Raw genomic sequence first — 21,809 nt, 5'->3', positions numbered from 1 at the left:
GTGGGTGTGCGCCAGCCTACTGCTCGTTGAAGTCAAGCTGCGTGCACACTCATATACCAGCTTACCAGTCACACGATCCAGTTCCGAATAGGCCACAGCCCAGTCGGGGGCTGTGGCCTGGGGGTTGGGGACTTCTGGTATAGAACATAATTGGAAATTGCAAAATGTAAATAAGTGCAAATATATTCTGTTCTCTGAAAAATACAGACTTGATATCACGCCTTATTTAGTAGGAACCATGAAAAATCAGCTTTATCTTCGTATTGGGTAAGACTATATAATTTTTATATAACGAATATATGCCAGTGATGGACATGATAATAAATCAATGGCATTGGTTGCCTGATATCTTGTCTCCATGGTGAGATGCTAATGGGAATGTCCAACAGTATAATGTGGGCCTAATGTCACTATTAGTGTTTTCCGGTGAGACTGGTCTATCAGGGCAGCCTCGTCTACTCCAAATATGGGACGGAGCATACTGCTTCCGCTTTTGCCTTTCAGCCTCAGTGTAGGAGTATTCACAGACAGTCGCTTCTGTGACAGACTATTTATGTGTTAAATTTGAATTTTACTGACAATTTCCCCTTAATTCCCTTTAATTTTTTGTTGGTAAAATTCAAATTTAATGTCACTGTACAATACAGGAACTAGTACTATAATTCACTGATTATATAAGTAGTATCTAATAGCTTTCAATAATATTATTCTCCATAGATTTGCTTAACTGTCTTTTAAAATAATCTGATTGATGGCCATATACACATTTTGTCTTAGAAAATAAGAAGTTTTGACTCTATGTGGAAAACAGTGTTTCCTTTTCTCTCCTGAAATTTCTCAACCTTCAACTTTATTCAGTAATTGATTTCTATGGTAAAACGAGGGAGAAAGAAATCTATCCACTTTCTCCACATTTGTAAAATTCTGTCCCTTTTTAATTAGTATTTTTAATTTAAAATATTTGTAGTCTTTCTTTGTAAATATATTGTTCTACCCCCAAAGGGTTCATTTGTCTTTTCTATAAAGTACTTTTTAAAATTTCCTATATGGATTCTGAAATACGTAGTGATTGCAGTTTGGTCTAGTGGTAAGGGTTGTTGTGGGGAAAATAGGAGGAGGAAAAAATGTTTTGGGTATATTCGCTGCCTTGAGTTATTTGTAAAAATAATAAAGATGGGATACATATAAATAAATAAAAAATAAGATATATTGCCTTTGAATACTATTGACTCCTGGTTACTATCTGACAAGTTCATGCAGTTTTCTTGGCAAGATTTTTTTTTATTAAAAATTTTAAAGATTTTATACAATATATATCCCAAATCCCTCCCCCCTCCCCCCACTTCCCAGAGCTGATTACAGGGTTACAAATAAACAATCATAATCTAACTAACATTACCCAACTATACAAACAATCAAATCTATAACATACTTTAACTCCTTTTCAAAATAAATATTAACAAATTAAATACAAAAATAATAATATAATTAAACCATAAAACTAAAACTAATATAAATTCTATCATATTAAACTATTAATAATAATCTAAAATTTACTCATAAGCTAGATAATACTTTGTAGTCTCATATTTATTCTGAATATAATCTATCCATCTTCTCCAAACCGAGATATATCTTTCTTGTGAATAGTCCTTCAAATAAGCGGAAATTTTTGCCATTTCTGCTAAATTAGATACCTTGAGTATCCATTCTTTCATAGTAGGCAAAGAATCTTTCTTCCAATATTGTCTTGGCAAGATTTTTGAAAGTAGTTTGGATTGACATAGATGACTTCAGGTCAGGGATCTCCCACCTGTGGGCCGTGGCCCACTTACCAGGCCATGGCCTGTTCACTACTGGGTTGTGTGGGTGGTAGGCTGAAATGCGCACGAGTGGCGAGCACCAGCACTTGCAGCCGCACTTGCGTGAGCGGCTGTCACATGGGCCTGCCTCTCGCACAGAACCATGCCCTCTTCCCTCCCTCTCCCCATACCGGGCCGCCAACCTGGAAAGGTTGGGGAACCCTGCTTTAGATAACCATACGTTGCTAAGGCGGACAGCCTTTCTGATATTTTGATCTGAAGATTACTGTGATAATAAGAGTAAAAGTGTCCTCCAAGATAAGGACAAACTTGAATCCAGTTTATGCCAGAACTTTATTAATGTACAAAATATGCATAGAAGATAATATATTCCAATCCATTGACTTGGAATGGGAGAATATAGTGCCTGTTAGAGATACCCAAGACTGGATATTTTGTAAATGCAAAACATTTAAGGCAAAGTTGGACTGCCTTGTATTGGCTAAGATCACATTTAACATTTGGGATGAGCTTGAGGACTCCAGTAGGTGAGATGGTGATATAAATTGATAGGGCCAGTTATTTTGCTTTTGTTTTTCTGGGTGGAGGTTTTAGTTCTGTTAAGGTTATACGTGGGCTTATACCTAGAGATTTTAAGTGTTTCTTGCTACTTTTTGACAGTTTTGATTAAGAAAAGCCTAAGGACTTTATAAAGAGACCGATGGTGTGCATGTTCCTCATCTCTGTATTAAGGGGAGAAATATATCCAACTATATCAATCAACCTTGTTTTTGAAGAGAAGCACATAATTCTAAATTCAGTGAAACTAAATGTTAGTGCTTGCTTAACTGTAGAGCTGAGGTAGCGGAAATTTCAACAGGAAAGTTATCCTCCAGTTACGCTGAACTAACACTGCCTCATTGCAGCCATTTTGGAATGTTGTCTGTGGATGATTGGAATTGTACATCAACACAGTTTAAGGCTAAAAGATAAGGGATGTCACCAACTCCTCACTACCTCTGCCTTGCTCAATCTCCTCTCCCTCCTTTTTTCTGGAAAAAAATCAGTTTAAGGAGCACAGTTTACATCAAAGTCTTGGGTGCAAAGAGCATGCTTGATTTGCATATCCAATTGCTTGGATTGGAGTAATTACCATGTGTAAATGGATCTATTAATCACTTATTTAATTAATTTTTGGTCTTTCCTATGGCCACCTAATTCATACCCAATCCAGCATTCAAAGCATATCTAAAAATCTTTAGCAAAGCATTAATAAGCAATACGACCTGTTAACTACCCCATATCAATCAAGTTGATTGAGTATAAATGAATTTACATTCTAAACTAATGGCTGCAATGTCCATTCTTTTCTCCACCAGCAGCAGAAGGCTGTATATGTGAATGTGTGTTATGGGTTATGTAGCAGGTGTATTGACCTGAATCACAAAGTTCAGTACTTGTCCCCTTTTGTTTGCTTCTGAAGACAGAAATAGGAGAACTGTATTTCATACTGCAGGATGTTAAATGTTTGTGCCTTGCTTATGTATGCTTGTTCTGGCAAACTCCTGTTCTGATGATCTTAAATCTATGAGGTGTTAAGCCTGAGTAGTGTATTTAAACTTTTATCAAAACAAGGGACAATTCAAGATGAATCTTTTCCTCAGCCCCCAGCATTGCTGTGTTGAATGGCTTCTCCTTCTTCCTCAAAAACGTGGCTTTGTGTATTTACCTCCATTAACTTTAAATACCCTGTTCAGACTGATGCAAAATGTTTTGAGTGATAGCTCTGGGAAATGACATAGCCAAGTCATTTTACAACTCATTTCATTGAGTACATCTATTAGTCAATAAAGAGATTGTATGACACAAGAAAATATCTATTGCAAGCCATAAAACACATATAGAGAGTTGTCATAATATCTGTGGGGTTGTGTATCATTGTAAATGATGAATCTGGCACATGAAATGAGAGGATATTTAAAGTATATTACTCTTTAAAAACAAACAACCAAATAAATATATGTTGTAAGCACTCCCAAAGTACTTGTAATTGTTTTCAATTTGTTTGTCTTTTACTTCCTAAAAATTGAGAGAAGTGTGAGGATTTGTCTTTCATTTGGAGTTGGCACTGATGGTAAATGACGCACTATTTTACAACGCTGTTAATATAACGGGCTAGCACAAAAAAGATTTTTTGGGGGAGGGGAAATGTATGATCTGTTGGTTCCATCTGATTTAACACATTTTTCCTTTCATGGTTTTTGTAAAATATAATTTAGATTTCTGTAATTTGTATTATAACAAAATTTTAATTATTTTGTATTTTCTAACTGCAGCTGTATTTGTTTTCCAATGAAGGAATGGGGTGAGGGAGAAATAGTGCCATTAAAGAGGATTGATCATCACAGAAATATTTCTGTGCACCTAAATTCTGTGCAACTCCTTATGAAATATTTTTCTTTTTTCTTTTTCACTGTCCCTTTTACAGAATAATTAATATTTAATTTTAAATACAATAGTAAATTAATAATTAATATCTGAAGGACTACAAAGATTGTCCACCTATAATGGTAGCCAATTTGTGAATAGGCAAACACTTTGAGGCAACCATTTTCTTTGTTTAATAATTTCCTTTCAGATGTGCCTACCTTCCCAAAAAAGTTGGGAATTTCTCAACTAGAGAGTCATGTACTCCTAAGAAGACCGAGGTTTGGGCTGAATTACAGATGGTGTATTCCATTATTTCTCCTTTCTTGGGTACTTAGACTGTTGTACTTGAACCAACGTGCTCTTTTTCTTACAGGTTACCTGGACAATGCCAGTACTTAGGGCTTCCAGTTGCTGATTACTTCAAACAGTGGATTAATCTCAAAAAGGTACTTTCATTGCTGATATGTCTCTCTTGCCCTCCCCATCTCAGTCTTTGTTGTCTCTTCATTTCCATCATTTCCCTTTCCTTCTATAGTATTCTCCTTCTCTTCCTTCAAGGAGGTATTTAATAAGCGCTGCTGTTTTGCATTGAAATGAGGAGTTATTTTCTCAGAACCTGGGTGAAGCAAAGTTCCTATTGTATTTCTCCTAATAGAGTCTTACTGTACTTGATGGAATATGGTCTGCAGCTGGAAAATCTCATTGTAGCCATCCTGATATAGCACCTCTATGCATAATAACTTAGCATTCCGTAGGATAGGCTGGGTCAATTGGAGCATATCTAAATTTTTCTTCCCTAGAATTTCTAACTTTCCACTCCCTCCTCCCTGCCCCAAATATTAGCTAGCTATTTTTAGTCTTTAAAATGCTTAAGACTTTTTGTTTTATTCAATTTAACAAAACTACCACTGAATCTCTTTTCTTTTGTAATTAAGTGACTATAGTTATAGCTGCTGAGGTATGGGTGCCTCCTTCATTTTTTGGTTCACATTTTATTGTTGGATTACTCAAATATCTTACATTTTTCTATAACATTTTTCATGCACTTATATAGATTAATTTGTGACTCCATCTTTCTATTATGCAGTTAGGAAGTAAAAATTGGTAGAGGAATCAAGAAACTGCAGCACGTAGATGTGCAGCAAAATTATTTTGTTTGAATTATGGTATAAACAAATAAGATAGTTTTGCATTTTAAATTCTATTTTCATTAAAGATGAAATTGCTGATAGTACTGTTTCTCATTTTATTTGTTACATAAAAAAATCTAAGAGCTATTCTGAGCAGTTATAGAAGGAAAATTAGCATAATCTGTTTTGTCAATTCGGAGTAGGGCACAAGTGTAATGAGGGAGAAGCTGGCAGCATGTGCCTTAGTTTGACAAGGATTTTCTTCATTCCCTGCTGTCAGAGTGAATCTCCTAGTTTATCATGAAAGTATGTTGGGGATTTTGTGCCACTCAGTAACCATTAAGAATTGCCACTTGAGGTTCACTAAACTTCTGGTGAATGTATATAAATGATATAACTAATCAATATTGTTGGATGTATCAAGAAGAAGAAGAAAAAATATCCCTGTATGATAACATTTGATATGAGCTACGTAAAACTCTTTGCTATATTGTACTTCTTGCAACGTTTTGCTTTCATTTGGGCTATTGACTTTTTGTTTTAAAAGTCTGACTTTCATATAATCTAATCTTACATTCCAATGAAAGAAAATATTTTTTGTAAGAAAAATAGCTTCATGTATAGAGTTTAGGTTATAATTCACATGGGTGGGGTGGTTGTATCTTAGAATGGGGACAGCACAAAATTTCATAGTAGAGATCAGAGTAGAGATCACAGGAAAAATAACAGTTGGGGTTAACATCAGCTGTAAATCACTTGCTTTCTTATCAGATAAGATGACTCATGCTGACTTTGTTAGAAGGATGTGAAGCATATTTGCTGTGCTTAGTATAGGAAGAGTAGAATTTACTTTGTGCCAAGTCCTCACATTTTCTAGTCTCTGAACTGACTTTTGAAAAGTTTGAAAAATCACCTTCTCATGGAAAAAGTTCTCACTTTTCTTCTAGCTTCTTGTGCACCAGGCTTTCCCTTTGCTGACTTGCCTATGGTCCAAAAGACAGCCAGAAATAAAAACTTTAGTTACTAATTAGAGTAAGTAGAGCCAAAATTCCACTGAAGAATGTGTTCAGGTGGCTAAGTTTGAGAAGGACATCACATAGTCTTTTTCTCAAATTTCATTGTGATTGTGTTATGTTAAATCTTGTCTATTCTGTGAGGTGAATATTGTTTTGGATTGAATGGGTTGATTTATCAGTTCTATATTATTGGGTATTCTTCAGGTCATTTTTTAAAACAAATTTTCAAGAAGGATATGTAAGATATCTCTATATTGTTTTCACTTTCCCAAAAATACAGTGATTTTGAAAGATAATGGAGAATAGGGAGAGACTGGAGGGAAGCAAAACCATGAGCATGTGTGTGGGGAGAAAAAATGGAACATGCATGGTAGGTAGTGAATGGCAGTAAGGGAGAAGCCAAGAGAGTGTAACAGCTAGCAAAGATTAATATATTTTTCTGCTGCTGATATGGTCATCTTTCAGAATTACTAATCATAACATCATAAAAAAAACCGAATGGGATTGCAACCAGAAGTCTTAGAGATACTGTTTGGTTTAGGGAGATTGGAAGAAAATATTTAAGAAATAACAGCAGCAACTCACCATGGAATATGTCTAGGAGTGGAGAAACAAGCTTTGCTACTGTGTTTTGAAAACAGTTCTTTTGGAGACCTTTAATCATTTATAGATTTTATGCCCTGGTTCTGTATCTAGTCATTGGTAAAATAATTGGTGACTCAGAAAGGCTTGCTATTTGATTGGGAAGTACTATTCTTAGAAAAGGTCAAGGCACCTGTATTTTCATTGTTTCCTATTCTTTACACTAGAACATAGAGGAAACTGATTCATTCCTTGAGACCTTGCATGACTTGATATGCTATTGTTGCATGAGAAGCTGTCCATTTCCTCACACCTAGCTATCAGATCCAATCGTCCATCTTGAATATGCAAGAAAAGAAAGAAATTCCAGCACACAGAGGTTAATAGTAGGGCTGTGCAAAGTACTCAGAGCAACACTGTGTGAAGCACTTTGGTGAAAGTGAAACATTCCTCTTTGTAATATGGAGACAGCTGCATCCATTGATAAGCTGGGAATAGCTGTTTTGAAAGCTTTCCCGGTCATCTCCATATGTATGCACATGTACAGCCACTTTGCTTTGCTAGCAGTTTCTGCAGAATTTGGGCAAATCCACCTGCAAACACTCTGGAAGAGCCTGGAGCCACACCAAGCCTTTCAGGAATTGCTGCTGGCTTAGTACTTTGAGTTTTCACTTGCATCAGTGCACTTCACAAAGTAACCTCTTGAATGTGCTGCCCAGTCGTATTAATGGCAACTTGATACTTAGTGCAGTGAACAAAAAAACCCCAAGATTTTAGGATAAATACAATCCTTATTCATGGCTGTATATGTTGTCAGAAGTTTTATTTTTCTTTATCCTTAAATGCTTCTTCTTGTCAAATCATATTGCATTCTTGCATTTTTAATGTCACTGAACTAACGTGTATCTTTTGTAAGTCATCAGCTTAGTGAGGACTTGGACAGAGAGTTTATCAGATTTTATGCCTTGTTTAGATCAAGCTTTAGCAATGCTGACCAAAATATGGATATTTTAAGAATGTTTGTGTGTATCAGATTTTTCTTTAAACTCTGTCTATTGCCAGTTTTGAGTTAGTTGCTGAAGCCTTTTTACTGTGTCTTTACTTCTGCAATAGTCAAAGGCAGTATTTACCATTGCAATTAATAGAGGCCAAAATTGTACTTTATCATCAGAATACGCAGTACAGATTCCTCAGACAAGAGAAACTCTTTTGTCTGCAAATACTATGAGCACTGATGCTGCTGCATAAAAGATTGGTAGTAGCAGTTGCCATATAATAAAATGCAGTTCCTCAGGCTGTGTAATAAACAGCTTTGATTACAGGGAGCAAAAGGGATGTTCTCATATAAACAAAACAGCTTTATTCATCACCAGTACTATCTCCATCCATCCACTTAATATATTACTATATTATTTCTATCTATTCCCATCTCAAAGTGGTATATAAATAAAAAAATAAAAAAAACAAATACAAGAATAATGTTAAATTAAAACAATATAAAAACATTTTCATTAAATGGAGAGGTAGAAAGCCCCCCCCCCCAAAAAAAAATTACACAGGCAAGACCTACGTAAGACCTATGTATGTGAAGACAGAGATTTGTAAAAACATAATAATAGGTACCTCTTGGATTTGGGTAGGAGTTTAGTCCAAAGAGGAAGTGCTACCACTGAGAAGACTTCTCTGCAAAGCTCTGCGAGCTGTGGAACAAGCAGCAAGATCTCCATATAGCCAGACTTGTAATGGAGAGTGATAATATGTGTACTCTTTCTGTTTTTAACAAGCAAAATTGTTATTTCCACAGTTTTAACATCTCCATGGTCAGGTGCTTCATTCAACAAACTGGTCTCTGCATTTTCCACCAATTGCACCTTTGGTTCAAGGATATTCTCACATATGTGGATTAAACTAATGTAAACAACAGTAATTGGATTGTCCTTGAACTAAAAAGGATAGAAACTTTCTAAACAAAGTTCATATATTAATTGAATATATAGACAAGCCTGCTCATTTGGGCCTTCATAATAGTGAGCTTTCCTAATTTTGGAAAGTATAACTGTATTTTAAAACAGGCAGTTGTCATTTGCCATATCAAGAAACATATAACCTATAGTTTATTATAGTCTATTGGGTTTATCATTATTTCTTTGCTGCAGAACATGGATAACCTCCCCTGATTCAGATGTTACACAGAAGGACATAACATAACATCTTACCTATTTTTTTTTAATGACAGATCCTAGTGGCTTCATACGGAGCTTTCAAGCTATCTTGAGCTCGGTATTATAGGGAAGAGAAGTGGATGGGGGCAATCTTTACTAAGAATATCATGATACACAACTACAAAAAAACAGGCTTATAAAAACAGTTCTATTGTGCAGAGCAAATGGTTTCTTGATTTTTACCTAGCACTACTAATATAGTGCATGTTACAATTGAACGGTAATGCCAAATACAACTCTAGTATATATTTTAGCACAAGTAGACATTTCTAGAGTTTAGGGCACTTTTGTCTTATAATATGCCTTCTTGAATTGCATGCATATGCTCTGCATAATTTTGTTCACTGGAATATCAGAATTCAAGCTATATATCAAATGATAGCATGGAGTTGACTGGAAAGATTAGTTATGCACTGGCACACACTTTATGCGAAAAATTACCAGAAGATTGGCGCTTGCCTGGACCTCTTCATGTCTCTTTGCTGGTTCTGTTGGAATTGTTGCTTTAGGATATGAAATTGTAGCTTTGTTTGAGAACTTAGAGCTTAAACCTGAATATGCTAGCACTTTTTGAAATTAAATTTCAGACCATAAAAGAGATAGTAAAATTAGAAAATAAACAAAGAAGCACAAGAAAAAGATATATGAAGAAAGGCTAAAGATTAGGACTTTCTTGTAATACTCTGTCTTATCTGTTAAGATTCCAAACAGAAGTATATAAAATCATGGATAAATAAAACAAAAAGATCCAAGAATCAGATCTTGAGCTGACCAGTGAATTTCCAATGAAATTAAAAAGCAGCAGGTTTAACGGAAACTATTTTCACAAGGCTTATGGTTTATGTGGAGGAGTCTGCTGTCAGTTCTTCTTGGCAACAACAACGACAATAAAACCCTCTGGACAAATTAACAGAAGATAACAGTATCAACTGGCCTTTTATTAGGATGTGATGGGCATCTATCCTAATGCTTAGGACATCTCTAAACTTGAAAATTAGTGATTAGAATGGGATGACTAAGAGTACGCTGTTATATTTAGTGGAGCATCTTTATCAGACTTTAACCAGGGATACAATATAAGTTGGTTGAATTTCTGGTTTGATCAAAGCATTAAGTTTATATATTTTACTATTAGGCAAAGATAGCTTAGCTGATGCAAAATAACCTGCTCTCAAACATCTGCTCAACTATCTAGTCTGGAGATGTTCTTATAGAAATGTGATAGAGATGCTGTTTGTCTGAAATTAAAATTTGCTACAAGTTGTTCTTGTTTTCTTCCTTGCTAGATTTAGCATATTGTAGAGTTTGCATTTTTTAAAATTTATTTCTGTACATCTTGTTGCCAAGTGCAAAAGGCCCTTTTTTATTTACCTAGGCTTTTAAATTGTATTTGAATTCAGACTGTTTTAGTTTTAGGGGAATAGCTTCCTGCTGTGTAATTTGCATTGTATCTTTATTTTGATTTTACTGCATATGTTTTAATTCAGACGGTATTTTTGACCTGTTTTAGTGTAAAGCACTGTGATAACTTCGACAGCTGGTCAGTTTAAAATTTTTAATAAATAGGTAAAGAACTCTGTTCTTTCATCTTGTTGCATGAGATCAACTTGTTGGTCATGTGGTAACTGAAATGATACTGGTAACTGTCCAATTACGGATATGTATAGACAGATGCATTGATCTGATCCAGGAAAGAAGATGTGTTTCTCTTGCCTCTCCCTCCTGGAAGGCTGAATGTGGCCGGTGTGCTACCCCTTTGCCTTTAAATCTGTCACACAGCTGTCTTGAACTCTAGAAATCCTTTCACTCTCTCCCTCATCTTGTTAACATGTGTTGCCTTTGGGGTAATCAGGGAAAAAATATTATGTCCTTTTACAATTACCGGGTTTTGGAATATTAAAATGTCTCGCTGCATCGGCAGTGTTATTTTGATTGGTATTCTAACCTTTGACTAGCCCATAAAGCGAGCCGCTCTTCGAGCCAATATTGCAGGACTGAAATTTAATTCCGAAATGATTCCAGATAATAGGGAGACAGATAATATATGCATGAAGGATATTATGTTTGGACTAAATGCAGCAGGGCCAGGGCTTGGGAGTTGAATAATAGCCCAGAGTGAGTTATAATCTGTGGGACAGAAATACCTTACTGTCAGGGCCAGGAGAAGAACTCTTAAATCAAAGAGAAAGAGCTAGCGGGTAGTCACTGGAGACAAAAAGGGCATCCAGAGAGGCCTTAAAGAAACTGAAGTATACTCACTGAAGTGTACACTGCAAAGAGTTCTCCAACCTGGATGTATAAATATCATTTACAAATAAAAGTCAAATTTGTGGCAATAGAATGTGAGTTCTGAAATCAAATGTCAATGTTTGTAAATTCACTTTTTGCTTTTTCATACTTGTGTCCAGGATATATAGCAAAGACATAGTACAACTATAGAAATGGGGAGGGCAAGAGAGCTATTTAGTACCTATTTCAAATATCACTAGAATGTAGTTCAGTGAGTCAGCGCTCCTTGCATGTTTGTTGTTTAAAGAAAGAAATAGCAGCAGCTCCTTATCAATAGGGCCTTCTTATCATTTTCAAGGAGTTAACGTGGATGACATTATTCTCTCAGTGTAAAGCCATCTGTGTAATTCATTTTACCTGCCCTGGATAATTTAAATATATTGAAGCATTTAAATATATTGTAAAGGATTTGTCTGAGGACCTTTTCCTGTGAAACTCAAATATTAGAATATGTTACTTAATAGTTCTGTCTATTTGCCAGGTAGATTTAGTATGTTCTTAGAATTGGCTTGATGGTCACTGAACTATTTTTTAAAAAGTTTTAAATATTCTGAATGGGGTTTTTGGCTAATTTTATTTTTGACCTTTGTCTTACTATTATTTTAAAATACTATCTAATACTAATTTTCTTGTTAGAACTTACCGGTATTGGGTATATTAAGAAAATAGGCTTGGAATTATCATGAGATAATTCAGTAATATTTGTTTATTGAAGGGTAAAGCTAAGGCTGTACTGAATAATATTTAATCTAGCGCCAATTGACAAAATAAAACACAGTTGACGAAAGTTGTAGCTCTGGCTCACTCAGCATTGAATTGTATTTATCTGAAAGCCTATCTTTAATTTATAGCCATAAAAGTATTTTACTTTGGATATTGAAAACAAAAAGGGTTTTCTCAAATAATGCTTGCATGTTTTTTTTATACATTTCTAACTAGCATTCATCATATGGACATAACACAATGCAATGCAGCAAATGGTAGACTTCATCTACAGCTGGTCCAGACCAACTCAGCTTGTTATAGCTGTACATCACTGTCCTGGGGTGACCCATCCTGAAATGTTAGGCTATGATGCTTAAGCATTTGTGCTCATTGTTTATAATCCTTCTAGTTACCATCTGGTCTTGTCTGTGATGGTTGATGTGTGGCTGCATAGGCTAATTGCTAACATAGACCTCTGCCTGCTATTTTGCCTGAATGCTTTTGCTGCACAGTGCCACAATTAAGGGGTTTATAATATTAGATGACATTTTTGACAGTTTCTTTCTTTTAAAAAGTTTTATTTAAGACAAGGATGTATATTCTGTTATATTACAACTATATTATAAGAATGGCTGGACTGAAAGAGATGACAGCTGGAATCAGATTTGGAGATTTATTTATTGATTGGCCAAAGGCTGTAATAAAAAAAATATTTATTCAACTTGGAGGTTAAAATTCTAAGAATGTGAGATATGCAGATGATGTCAAAATAAGACTTCATAGAGCTCGTCATGAATGCAAAACTGGAAATTGAAAATCTGGGTTAATATTAAATACTAAGAAAACAAAGAAACTGTCAGTCAGCGTAATTAGTAAAGTTACAATTGAAGGGTAAATGTGGTAAATATCTTTGTCTTCCTGAGCTCAAAACCAGATTAAGATGGATAGTGTGGTGGAGAACTAAAGAAATTAATCCTAAGAAAAGGGGCAATGACAAGATCAGAAAGATAAGGAATTTCTATGACAACAAAGATCAGAGTAGAACTTAATAGAATGTATAGAATCATAGAACTAGAAGGCAATTAAGCAAGGTATTTCTTGTTTTAATGAATGAAAGAGAAAGAAGATGGGGACCTTTGAATTATGGATTTGGAGATTGTTACTAAGAGCGTCAGGTATTGCAAGAACCAATTGGCTCCAAATGAAAAAAGGCTGACTGTTCCACTGAGACAATGATGAGCATTCACTTTGAATGTGATGTGATTGGTTGATGAATCTGGAAAAAAAAGCACTACATGTGGCAAGGTTGAGGGATGTAAAAAGAAAGTTACAGATACAGACCTGTGCATGAATATAATTAAAATATAATTAGAATCATTGGAATATCCTTGGAGGAAATATATATTATTGCTTGGAATCGGTTGAGGTGGTAGGCATTTGTCCACTAACTTTATGGTAGCAACTATTGCTTTAGACAGATTGGCTAAAATATTTTCAAAATGTTAACTTTTAAAAATGTATGTGATATCTTGATATGCGTATGTATGTGTGGTGTACACACACACACACATCAAGACATCACATATATTTTTAAAAGTTAACATTTTGAAATTTTAGCCAATTCTGTCTAAAGCAATAGTTGCTACTATAAAGTTAGAAATGTAGAAAAAAATGTGAGTCTTCTTTTTTTAAATTATCATAAACTATAGAAATGCTGGGATTAAAGTTTGTAATCTGAGACAAATAAATTTTGAAAATGTGTTCTACTCCATATGCATCAAGAAGTGATTTTAATATCACAAGCTTTTTCTTTCTTTCCTTTTGTGGTATGTACATGTATTAGTTTGTGTAATCTCTAAATAAAGTAGTAGGTAGAGCAAGTTGGGTACCTAATGGTAGAGAAAGGATGCAGTTTCTAAAATGTGTACCTATATCAGTGTATCCTGAGTTTTTGAAGGTGTGGCAAAAATAAAACAAAAACCTCACCATCCTATATGATCAACTATATTAATTATGTTGCCCTTTTGAAGCTATTTAAATTATTAAATTCTGATGCTGCCAATTAGAAAAAAAGGCTATGGACTTCTGAAAAGTAAAGCTTTGTTATGAAGCTGTTGGTTTGCAAAATGGGTAACCATTATCTGACTATTGCAAGATTGGCTGTTGATCAAATAAATGTGCATATCCTGGCTGGCGTGCTAGTTGCAGCCTGATTTGGAATGAGAAGCCCTTGTGACAAGGATTTATGCATTTATCACTTCAAGCTTAAACTACTGCAACGTACCATTCTTGCTGTTGTTTTTGAGGACTACATGGAAATTACAGTTGGTTGGGAGTGCAGCTGCCTATTTACTAGGAGGTGAGACCCACTCTTGTTCTAATGTACTACGGTATACTGGCTATCAATGGGTTTTCAAATCCAGTTCAAATAGCGTGTTAACATATAAAGTCTTACATAATTTGGCTCAGGGATAACTTACAGACCTCTAAATATGGGTCCATATAATCTTTTCAAAAAGGAGAGCTTTAGACCCCTGTCCTGTGTGATTTCAGAAGTAATGTGCAGCCTTAAAGAACTTTGTAAATTGCTGTGAGAGAGCAGACTGTGGATGGTCCTTGGTTAACAACTACTTGTTCAGCAGCCGTTTGAACTTACAACTGAATGAGTGATATTTATGAGTTCTGGCTGTTGCAGTGCTCCTGTGCTCATGGGGTTGTAATAGTCAATCAGTGCTGATATGTTGAGGGTATAACCCAAAATACATATAAGACAGAAATAGATTTTTTGCATGGATGCACTGTGGTGATGAGGTGATGAAATTTATTTTAGTATAGAGTTCTAAAACTACTTCCAGTTTTGGCTTAAATGTAGAAGAACATCAGAATAGAGGATCATGGCATCTTGTAATTAAAAGTTTTGAACAGCAACATTTGAGGATATAATAATACAGGTAGGGCTTATTTATCAACCATAATTGGGACCTGCAACTCCATTGCTAAGTTACACAGTTGTTAAGTGAAACATTGTGTGACTGCATTGGACTGATGACCTTACTTCTGCTTCTGTTAAGCAAATCACTGTGATCTTTAAGCGAGACATCATATGACTGTGACTTGCAATTTCATTTATACCTTGTCCATTAACTCTGCTTGTTGGAAGCCAGCAGTAAGTTGGAAGTTGCTCCCATTTGCTTTTCAATGATCTGGGCAACAGCCATAAATGCAAGGTTTGATTGCAAAGCTGTTTTTCTTCTAATTTCAAGCTGTTTGCTAAACAAGGCAGTTGGTAAACGAGTACTAACTGTGTGTTTAAGAACAGTTATGAATCTGAAACTTCAAACTGAAAGTAAGACTCGAATTAGCTAATGGAACAAATATTGTTCTGGACTGTCACCTTCTGGGAAGGAATTTCTTGGTCTCAAAATGCGGGGGGGGGGGAAATGAGCAAATATTACGGGGGAATTTCAGAAAAGATTGCTCAGTCCTGAGAAAAAGGAAACCATAAGAGAGAATCTCCAAAATAATTTTTAGGGAATAGAAAAACTCAAGCAGGCTTTCAAGATTGTTATGCTACCCTAAAGCAATCAACAGCATTCCTGCAATTCCTGCCATGCTTGTTTTTTTTTTTTTTTTTTGTATCTTGCCTGTCTCTAAGAGTTGACATCATCATTAATTTGATATTCAATCATGGCCTACTTAAGACTTCTGTAACCAGGGTATACTTCAGATGCATAGACTTCCCTTCCCAGAATTTTCAGAAATGCCACATTGTTGGGAAATTCTGTGAGTTGAAAGCCATGCCTCTGGAGCGTATCCAGTTAGAGAGCTGCTTTAGTAGATGCTGACAATCTTGACTTCTCCCTGGCCCCATATTCACTTCAAGGAAATTGTTTCCTTTCTGATACTTTGCTGGACTTCATAAATACCTGAAATCAGCTGAGAAGCTGGAATGCTTGCAACAGTAGTGTGAAAGAGACAAACCTGACCTTACAGTTGACCCATCCTGTCCCCCAGTCAATACTAGAGCAAGAGTGAAGAAGGGATTAAAAGCAGGGCACGTCTTACAATAATCGTGCAACGTGGACTGCATTCCAGGACTGGTGAGAGTGGAGAGAAAATTATCGTATACATGGAAAAGGATGGTTGAATGGATTCAGCAAGCTGAAGAAAAAAGAGGGATGTTTCTGGAATGAATATCCGTCTCCTCATTCTAATCGCAATCTTTTTAGGACCTAACATTGAAGAGTTTGCAATCACTGAAGAGTAGCCAAGCCTTATAGGAGCTTGTTGGCAAAGATGGTATGCTGTAGAGTTAGTTATTCCTGTGCTGCGAAGTGGAGAAAATCGTTTGGTAAGATATGAGAAGATAAATCTTGCACAAGCCTCTCTTTTGTTCTCTTTACCCACTCTGTATAGCAAACGTGAAGAATTCTCACTATGCAAAATCCCTTCACATCCCTGATTCCTTTAAGGAGAGGGAGGAGGGATGAAGGTTAAATGCAGCTCATTGAGATTAAAGTATTAGCTGCCTCTTATGGCAGCACAGAGGTAAGCAGTGCATTCTTCCCCCTGCCTATCTATGCAAGCAGATGTATTTTTTATCATTGGAGTTGCAAGTTGAGAGGTCAATGTTTTGTTTAGTTTGCCTCTGACAGATAACCTCAGTTCAGCATGTATGGCAGAAAAAGCAGCTTTTTTAACTATTAGAGACCACTCTGATGTCTATCCTGTTAGGAGTTGGCCTGCATCCTTCCAGTTTCCTTGATACTGTCAGAGAAAAATAACTACCAGAGCTCTGTTGAATTCACTTTTATCTTCCACTGTTTTGGACTTTTAATATTGACATAAACCTTAAGCTCTCCATCACCCTCTTCAAACTAAAGTTCCTGATTATGTTTGTATGAGGTAAATATCCAGTGTATCCATTGTATCATCTTCTGACCCATTTCTTCTGCTGGTGCTCGTGTTATTGGGTTACTATAATTAGAAAATTGTATCTAAGTACAGTGTAACATGTGTATATAATTTTCCCATCATTATTTATTTTACTTGGCTTTATAGTTCTCCTGTATCTAGTTTATAGACACAAGCCATCATTAGAGAAATTCTGAACTAGCTAGCAGTAGGTTTTAAATGTCAGTTAAATAAGTGAAAGAGTTGGATGCTTAGGTAAGCCTTGTACGTAGAATCAATTTATAGTCTCAGGAAAATTAAAAATAAAACAATTTAAAATATAAATACAAAATCTGTAATGCATCCAAACCACCAGAATTCATAAAACGGCAATGAAATTGTTAGCCACTTAAAATTATACCTGGAATGATAAAGTACAATAAGGCAGCAGGAATATTTTTTCTGGAAATTGTGTTCTATTACTATGGCAACCACCACCAATAAGGCCCCCCCCCGTATCTGCTAGCTTCATGGGAAAAGTTTCTGTTGGAAGACTGCATTGAAAATTCTAATGCAGGAATTGGCTACCTTCATCTGCCTTTCTTGTAATTTCATGTAGTTTCTGGGGTAGAAGGAATTAAAAGGAAAGAGGGGAGGGAATGGAAATGTACTTTAAAGATGTTTCTGATGTTTTATAAACCTTGGGGTTTAACAAATGCTGTTGATAACTTTTTTATACAGGAATGGCATTATTTAATTATATATGGATCTTCTCAAAGGCAGAGAAATTATATCCTACCACGTTTTGGTTCTTAATCTACCTATTCCATATACTCTTTCGCTGCCACTACCATCATGTGGCTCTAACAAATTATCCCCAGGAAAATATGGTCCTCTATGGAAGACTTGTCCGAATGTATTAGGGTAGTACATTGGAGGTGAGCGTTCGTACAAACATACTCTTAAATTATAAAATATTGAAAAATCTAAAACAGTACTTGAATCCGAAAATAGATTGGGAGCTCATGAAGGGACTGACTCATGGGTACATTCCTATGTAAGAAATATGCACATTTTTAAATTAGAAAAGCATTGTGCCTATGAATATTTTGTACTGATGCATGATCAAATAATGCCATATCTGTATAAAAAAGTTATCAACAGATTTGCTAAACCCTAAAGTTTACAAAACTGCAGGAACATCTTTAAATGATAAATGATACCTTTACAATATAGGTATCATTTTGTACAAAAAAAATACTGCTTTGGATTACTGCTTTGCAAGCTGCACTTATTGCCAGTTGGCTTCCAGGCACAATTCAAGATGCTGTTTAGCAACTGTAAATCCCTTCTTGGCATAGGATCTGATTATTTGAGGGATAAGAGGAGAGTGGGATTGCTCCAGGTCCCTTCAACTAAATAATGTAATCTATTGGGACCAGAAAAGATGCCTTGTCTGTCTCAGTGATTTTTCTCTGGAAGAGTACCCCCAGAGATCCATATGGTTCCTATCCTATATAAGCTGTTCCACAAGTTTTTGAAAACCTATGTTTGCTCCCAGGGCTGAGTTAGGGTGGCTGACAAATCTCAGTTGATTTTCTTTTGATATGTTAGGTTTATCTATTCCAAACATACTTCTTTTTGTTATTTTAATCTTTCCTATTTTTGAGTTGTAAACTGCCCAGAATAATTAGAAATTGGATAATAATCTAATCTAATCTAATCTAATCCTTATTAGTGACTGAGGTTTTCAAAAATAGATGTACATAGAATTATGAATAGTAATCTGACATGCAAATTGCAACAACCTGAATAACTGTGGCTAGACCAGTGATGGCGAACCTATGACACACGTGTCAGTGCTGACACGCGTAGCCATTTGGGGTGACACGCGCAGGATTTCATGCGATTTTATGCAATACATCCTCGGCTCCTGCACGCCGAGGATGAAAGAAATTTTTTTTTTGTTTTCGCCACGGAAGAAAAATCCCCACGGATACCTGGCGGGTCACCAGGTTATGTGGGACTCGAACCCACTAAAACTCTCCCATTATGACTACCGCCCCCCTAGAGCAACCGTACCACTACGGCCTTGGATCCAGGAAGGATGAAAGAAATATGCTCTGTGCTGGAGGAACGGGGGGCAGGATGTGTGATCTCCCCCACCCACACTCACTCATTCACTGTGTCCCCGCCGCAAACTTCAGCCTGCGCCGCCGCTGACTGACAGGCAAGCACAGGCACAGCCCCTTTATCAGCGCAGGGGCTGCTGGTAAGGCATGCGTGCCGTGCGCACACACTTCATCAGCACGGCTGAGAGTACGTTAGGGAGGACCCCCAGGAGAGGAGCGCAGGAACAGTGCGCGCCTTTCTCCAGTCAGGCCGCAATTAGTGAGTGCCACACAGTAAGGGGGACCTGTGAGCGCCATTAGCAGCAACTATTGGGGTGCCATGGACTTGTAATTGCCCACAATAACTGAGATAAGTGAGGGGGAGGCTGTGTTAGGCTAGTTAACCCCTAATTGGCTAACAAGCTATCTATAATTCTATCTGCTGTCACTGGCCCACTGATGGAGCACCCAAAAAATAAAAAACAAAGGTTAAGTAAAGGGAGTGGTAGTAGCAGTGGCCGACCCTTTCAAGAGACGTGGAGCGAGATGTATGGTATTATAGAAAAAAATGGCAGATCATTTTGCGTTCTATGTACTGAAACGGTAGTAAGCAGAACGTGCAATATAAATAGACATTTTGAAACTAATCATTCCCAGCTCTTGGAAAAAAGTGAGGATGAAAGGAAGGAATACATTTCCAGGAAGCTATACCTTTATAAGAGCCAATCTAACTCCATCCTTAAATTTATAAAAAGCTGTACAAATTTAACATCTGCAAGTTTGAGCATTGCTCACTCCATAGCTCAGCATATAAAAGCACTTAATGAGGGAGAATTTATTAAAGAAACTCTCCTAAGATGTGCGCCACTTCTATTTTACGATATGCAGAATAAAGATGCAATTATTAAGAGAATATCTGAGTTACCACTCAGTAGAAATATCATAAAAGACCCAATAATGAGACTGAACACAAACGTACAACATCAATTAAAGAGAGACATAAGGAATTGTAAATATTTTTCCATCTGTCTTGATGAAACTACTGATGTCATGTCACATGCTCAGTTGGCCATTATTGGTCAATATTCTGATAGTCACACAATGAGAGAAGAGTTGATAAAGTTAGTATCAGTTCCAACAAGTACATCAGGAAGCGAAATATGTAAGGTTGTTATGCAAACATTCTGCATAAAGTTGTGTCAGTGACGACAGATGGTGCCCCAAACGTGGGGAAAAAAGTTGGATTTGTGAAATTGTTTACAGAAGCTATTGGACATCCGATTGTGCATTTTCATTGTATTATCCATCAGGAGGCTTTATGTGCCAAGGCAGGATTCACTGACTTAAATGACTTAATGTCAGTTGTTACAAAAATAGTTAATTTAATAGCTGCTCGCCCCCTTCACAAGCGAGAATTTTCAGCACTTTTACTGGAGGTTGATTCCACCTACAGTGGACTGCTGATGTACAATAATGTAAGATGGCTGAGCCGAGGCAAGGTTCTTGAGCGCTTTGTGGAGTGCTTTGAAGAAATTAAGGTATTTCTTGAAGATAAGGATCTGGGAAACTTTCCTCAGCTCAATGATGATAAGTGGGTCAACACCCTGATGTTTTTTACAGATCTCTCTGTTCATGTTAATGAACTGAACTTAAAGTTACAAGGTTTTGGCAAAAGTATTGATGTTATGTTTGGATACATAAAAGCTTTTGAAAGTAAAGTAAAAATTTTCAAGCGAGATGTAGAAACTAAAACGTATAAGTATTTTCCTCGAGTACAAAAGCATTTTGAGAAGGCCAGTGCAGCTGTACAAAATGAAGTGGAACTCTTGCGTATGAAGTGCCAGCATGTTTTAGACTCGTTACTTGACCAGTTTACTGATAGATTTAGTCAATTTAGAAGCCTAGAACAGACCATGAGAATAATTAAGTATCCTGATGTAGTAGTCTACAATAGTTTGGAATTAAATGGTTTCCAATGGACGCAAATAAATGATTTGGAGATGCAGCTTGCAGAATTTCAAGACAGCATCTGGGCTCAGGTGTTTGTCGACTTGAGGTCAAAGCTTGAGAATCTGGAAAGGGGCCGCTTGGAGAATCAAGATGAGTGCCACTACGAACAGGAAATTTGGAGTGCCTGGAACAGACTACCAGACACTTTTAGCACCTGAAAAATATAGCAACAGCTTTACTCACAATTTTTCCTTCTACGTACTTTTTGAGACCTTATTCTCAGCATTAAATAATATCAAAACCAACAAAAGAAACAGATTGACAGATGAGGTTAGTAGCGCTTGCTTGGGCCTGAAGTGTACAAAATACCAACCTCCAATTGAAGATTTAGCCAATGAAATTCAGCAACAAAAAAATCACTAATATGCAGGTTAGTTAAAGAATTCACCCTCCCCCTCACTTATCTCAGTTCACGGCACCCCAAACAAGTTCAATAATATCAAGGGCAACATACGAAATCGACAGATTGATGAACAAAGAAGTTACTAAGCAGGTATGTTAAATAATTTGTTTTTGGTTTATTAAATACAATTATATATTGCAATTATACATTTTTGTAGTTTAAACTATAAATTGCGCAAAATTATGATTTTTTGTCGAAGTGACACACCACGCGAGT

At 36.3% G+C, this 21,809-nt stretch overlaps 1 protein-coding gene across 1 annotated transcript in view; it reads left to right on the top strand.

Annotated features, from left to right (window-relative positions):
• ERI3 (ERI1 exoribonuclease family member 3) overlaps positions 1-21,809 on the top strand; it is a 241,690-nt gene that overhangs the window by 79,048 nt on the left and 140,833 nt on the right. The window contains exon 6 of the mRNA XM_039323100.1: positions 4,606-4,678. Within this exon, the coding sequence (XP_039179034.1) occupies positions 4,606-4,678 (73 nt within the window). The remainder of the gene's footprint in view (positions 1-4,605; positions 4,679-21,809) is intronic.

The sequence above is a fragment of the Crotalus tigris genome, unplaced genomic scaffold, assembly GCF_016545835.1.
Source record: "Crotalus tigris isolate CLP2741 ecotype Arizona unplaced genomic scaffold, ASM1654583v1 scf7180000024167.7108832, whole genome shotgun sequence".
Classification (NCBI taxonomy): Eukaryota; Metazoa; Chordata; class Lepidosauria; order Squamata; family Viperidae; genus Crotalus; species Crotalus tigris.
This window is presented reverse-complemented; position numbering and strand designations above follow the sequence as displayed.